Below are 5,169 nucleotides of genomic sequence, written 5' to 3'. Positions count from 1 at the left end.
TCAGATCAGATGTGGTTTTAACCAGACCCTGAACACCAAACTGCACGTGAACATGTTTAACATCACAGAGACGGGTTAAAGGACAGAGCTCGTGTCTGAAGACAGTCCTTGTGTTTTGTCCCCGCAGGCCGGAGTGGACGTGAACATCCGTAACACCTACAACCAGACGGCGCTGGACATCGTCAACCAGTTCACCACGTCGCACGCCAGCAGGGACATCAAGCAGCTGCTGCGAGGTCAGAGTTTTACTGCTGCCGCTCTCCTCTTTCTGTGTCTGCAGATTCACCTGACTTGTGTTTAAGTTTTGGGTTATGTAACTCTTATCATTCAGCTCTCGCAGCTTCAAAGAGCAGCCTCAAATTTAACAGAGCTGTATATATACTGTGTGTGTGCGCGCGCTCTGCTCTGTAATCCTGCAGCCTTTTGAAGTTCCTGTGGGAACAGACTGAGGGAATAATGAGCGGTTGTGTTGGAGAAGTGATTTAAACATGGACGGAGACTTTGCCGTCTTGTTTACTGGAGCACTGTGGAGATGAATGACTCGCACACACTCATTCATTATTGATGTGTGACCGAGGATCTGCCTGGTGTGTTCACACTTCTGCTTTCCATCAGAGTTTAAAAAACAAACTAATTCAGGATCTTATTTTGGTAACGAGCACTGTCTTCCTGTGTTTTTTGTTTGTTTGTTTTTTATAATAATAATAATCTTATTAATTAGTTGTAGAGCTCTTTCCGAAAACCGTGTTACGAAGTGCAAAAACAATAAAACAGACAACAAGATTCACAATAAAATCATGAAAACAAAAATAAAAAATAGAGCAAACTAAAATTAGGGATCCTGAAATCTAGAAAATTATTAAATGTTTGGTAGTTTTGAGCAGGGGAGAAGTTGTTAAAGTGAATTATGCGGAAAAATATAATGATTTTTTAGCAGTTTATTTGTGCGTTTACAGTTTTGCCACGCAGGTGTCCAGAGGGTGCAAAATTTGAGGAGGGCGTAAGAGTTAATAGGGGACTTAAAAGAGTCGAGGGACTCGTAATATAATTTATGATTTTTACAGAATCACTTTTATCGTCCATGAAGACTTCACAGCCTCTCTTCAGGCAGGACTCAAAGAGACAAACTGAAAGGATAAAGTCTCTAACCTGCCTGTCAGCTCGCTCTGGGCCGTTTCAGTTACCGTAAAGGCTTGAATACGTGTGCACTCCAAATGTAGGTGCGGCTAGCTTCATCTCCTTCTCACAGACGAGTGACAGAAACACTCAGAGCGGTTCTTTTCTAAGAAGTCAGCGACAGAGCGGATGTGCTGCAAACGGCGACACTTGCTAAAATGCTTCCACACTGCCGACATGTCAACGTATTTGTTCGGTAAAATTTAACATTCCTAGTTCTTACTGTGTGTTTCCTCTGATGTACCTGCGACAGGCTCCCCTCCCTGCTCAGGTTTGGCTCAGCCATTGGTATTTTCTTGGTGGGTTTTACTGAAGGGTTTTATTTCTGACCCCCCAAGATCTAACTGTGGATGTTTCCTCGGCAGATGCGACGGGTGTTTTGCAGGTCAGAGCTCTGAAGGACTACTGGAACCTCCACGATCCCACTGCCCTCAACATCCGAGCCGGAGACGTCATCACGGTGAGACGCTTCAGAGACCGCTGACACGGTTCACTGAGCTTTTTCACGCCTCCTTCATCCACTCGAGCGGTTAGTTACAGGTAGTGGATTCTCTGGTAGACACAACAAGAACACGTTTGGTTTCTTGAAACCTTTCAAACTAAACCTGAAGCTTCATTTGGAAGAAGGACATATATAAACAAAACTAAAGGCATAAAGACAGATTCACCTGCCTCATGTTTTCAGTTTCTTCTTAAATATTTTCTGCACAACAAATAACGTAAAGGCTTCTTATAAGATAATTCTTGTTTATTACAACTTGGGTCTTTTTGTAGATTTGAAAGCAATAATAAACTCTTCATTTGTAACATTTATGTGGAACACGGAGCAGGAAAAGGAAATTATAACATTATGCAAATAAGATTTGGTAAAAGAGAAATATATTCATGTGTTTGGAGGAGAAAAAATTTTAATTAAAAGAGAGGTAAAGATGTGCATTCAAGTACTATAAGTCCGCAATCTTAAATATTAAAGGGGACCTATTGTACTTTTTCACATTTCATATCAAAACTTCAATAACGAGGTAAAAGTATTTAAAAGAAATCCCTGTGAGCCAAAACCTGAGATCCCCCTGATGTCATTCCGAGCCAAATTTCCATATATGGTCATTTGCTCCAGGCAGAGAATGCTGGCCACACCCACAAAGTAACATGCTGCTCTATCCCTGCGGCAACCTGGTAAACACATTAGACAATGGCCAATCAGAAGACAGTGGGCTTTGGAGGAGGTGGTCTTAAAGAGACAGGAGCATCTACAGCTTGTTTCAGACAGAGGCTGAAATGAAGGCCTACATGAAGAGCCAGTATAAGACAGAAAATTATTTTTTTGTACTTTGAATCATGCAAAGCTGCCATACAGGAGTCACAGAACTACAATATAGGACTGGAAAAGCAGAATAATAGGTCTCCTTTAAAACAAAAACATCTTGACGAAAAGAACATTAAAAAAAAGGAGGAGTTACGAGTTTTTGTCCATTTCTTTATATATACAGAGTATATGTACAGTATATACAGTCCCCTCCGAAAGGCGGTAAGGCAAATTGTTTTTGTTGTTCACTGAAGACATTTGGGTTTAAGATCAAAAGATGAGACAAGAGTTCAGAATTTCAGCTCTCATTTCCTGGTATTCACATCTAGAAGTGTTAAACAACTCAGGACTTTTCACCGTTTGTATTAGACCACAGCGTTCTGAGGTGAGCAAAAGTAAAGGAACAAATAATCTTAAAGTAAAAAACATTTAATATTTGGTGGCATAACCCTCTCTTGCAATAACTGCCTCAAGCCTGCGACCCATCGACATCACCAAACTGTTGCATTCTTCATTTGTGATGCTATTCCAGGCTTTTACCGCAGCTTCTTTCACTTCTTGTTTGTTTCGGGGTGTTTCTCCCTTCAGTCTCCTCTTAAGGAGGTGAAATGCAGCTCTGTTGGGTTCAGGTCAGCTGATTGACTTGGCCAGTCTGAAACCTTCCACTTTTTCCCCTGATGAAGTCCTTTGTTTTGTTTTGTGTGCTTTGGCTCATTGTCCTGCTGCAGGATAAACTTTCCTCCCCATTAGTTTCAGTGCATTTCTCTGTAAACACTTCTGAATTCATTCTGCTGCGACCATCATCAGTTCCATCATCAGTAAATATTAATGAGCCTGTTCCAGAAGCAGCCGTGACATTAACTCCACCAGGCTTCACAGATGAGCTTCGGATCATAAGCAGTTCCTTTCTTTCTCCACACTTTCCATCACTTTGGTAGAGATTAATCTTGGTCTCATCAGTCCATCAGATTGTGCTCCAGAATGTTTGCGGCTCATCTCTGTACTTCTTTGCAAATTTCACTCTGGCCTTGTGATTCTTCCTGCTGATGAGTGGTTTGCATCTTGTGGTGTGGCCTCTATATTTCTGCTCTCTGAGTCTTCTTCCAACAGTGGATTGTGATACCTTCACCCTGCACTGTGGAGGTCGTTGCTGATGTCACTTCTTCACCACTTCCTTTTCAGGACGTTCAGCACAAATTGTTGTGCTTGCTCTGCCCAATGTTTGTCCAATGGCTCTGCTCGATTTTCCTTCTTTTCTCAGCTTGACAGTGGCTTGCTTTTCTCCCATAGACAGCTCTCTGGTCTTCATGTTGCTTTATCCTCTTTAACAGGAAATGCAGTCTTATAGGTTTGAACCAAGGATGAAAACTTAGACTAGTCATGCAGAGATATTTAATGTTTGGATCAATCAACCTAAAAGGCAACAAGAAACATCTGTCAGTCACATGTTCCAATAGTTTTGCTCACTTGAAGAACAATTCTGAACTCTTGTCTCATCTTTTGATCTTAAACCCAAATGTCTTCAGTGAACAACAAAAGTTTGCCTTCCCGTTCCGATACTTTTGGAGGGGACTGTATATAAACATTGTATTGCTTTCAAAATTTAAATGAGGATTTGACCAGTTTTCTGAGATGCATTTACATATTATTAAAAATTATTTTTATATATATGCAGCTAAATCTTTGATGGAATACCTGTTATTCAATTCACCAGATCGTGCCAGATGAAACCTCTTTGATCTTTATCCTCTGTGCCTTTTTTTAAAATTCAAGTCACCAAAAATACATGACTAGAATATGCTCACTGGCATTGTTCCCTACAATCTTTAATTAAAATCGACAGTGAATATGTTCCCTCTCCGGGTCCGATAACTGTGTGTTGCATCATCGAGGGAAGCCTTTACGACCTGCTGTGAGTACAGTGTGACTGATGGAAACGACAGGATCCAAGTTGTCCGTGGCGTCGCTCTGTTTGAAGTCGGACCTTTAATGTGGGAACGAGTGAGTTGAAGCAGCTTTCAGAGGCAGGTGGAGACAAGTCCAACGCACACACGCCTTCCTCTGAGTGCATCACTGGGGTTTGTGAGAAGCATCGGAGGAGGTTTCTCAGCTCTAAAACAATCTTTGTCTAATGGAATTCCCTACACATTCGTTAATCGGTGAATATATGATGCATCTTTCACATATCTTGCTAATCGCTGTCTGACATTACAACATTAAACCAGACCTAGGTTATAATTGTTTCCTTTTGACTTTTGTTTTAAAGTTCAGTTCAGTTTTCTTTTTTTAAAGGCTTAGTTTTAGTTTAGTTTTTATCAGTGTCAGTTTTGGACTTTTTTTTGTGTAATATGGGGTATTTATCAGGGGCAGGATGAACAACAATCCACCAAAGACAACTACAAAGGATGTGTGTCAGCTGCCCGGACCGGGGTTAGCTTCTGTTTCGGGGTCGGGGGTGCTTGGCGTTCTCCCTTACCTTGCGAAGCTAAGCTAGGTTAGCCTTCTCATGCAAGCTTTTGAAACAGACTTTTAAATTTGTGGGATTTTTTTTGCCCATTGAGAAATGTTCCTCATTTTCATCCCCCTCCACTGCGAGGCGCTCGCTCTTACCTGAGACACAGTCATATTCAAAGCAATCGCAAATGAGAATCTGACGGTCCCCCCCCCCCCCCCCCCCCTGAGCGGCG

The 5,169-nt window shown here is 41.6% G+C and overlaps 1 protein-coding gene across 3 annotated transcripts in view; it reads left to right on the top strand.

Annotated features, from left to right (window-relative positions):
* The window catches only part of LOC123961795 (caskin-2-like), a 68,089-nt gene that overhangs the window by 40,834 nt on the left and 22,086 nt on the right, over window positions 1-5,169 (top strand). For all 3 annotated transcript variants that reach the window (XM_046037515.1, XM_046037506.1, XM_046037498.1), the window contains one exon: window positions 1,542-1,636. In XM_046037515.1, coding sequence (XP_045893471.1) covers window positions 1,542-1,636 — 95 coding nt within the window. The remainder of the gene's footprint in view (window positions 1-1,541; window positions 1,637-5,169) is intronic.

The sequence above is a fragment of the Micropterus dolomieu genome, linkage group LG02, assembly GCF_021292245.1.
Source record: "Micropterus dolomieu isolate WLL.071019.BEF.003 ecotype Adirondacks linkage group LG02, ASM2129224v1, whole genome shotgun sequence".
Lineage (NCBI taxonomy): Eukaryota > Metazoa > Chordata > Actinopteri > Centrarchiformes > Centrarchidae > Micropterus > Micropterus dolomieu.
Note: the sequence above shows the minus strand (reverse complement) of the source record. Positions and strands in the feature narration are given on the sequence as shown.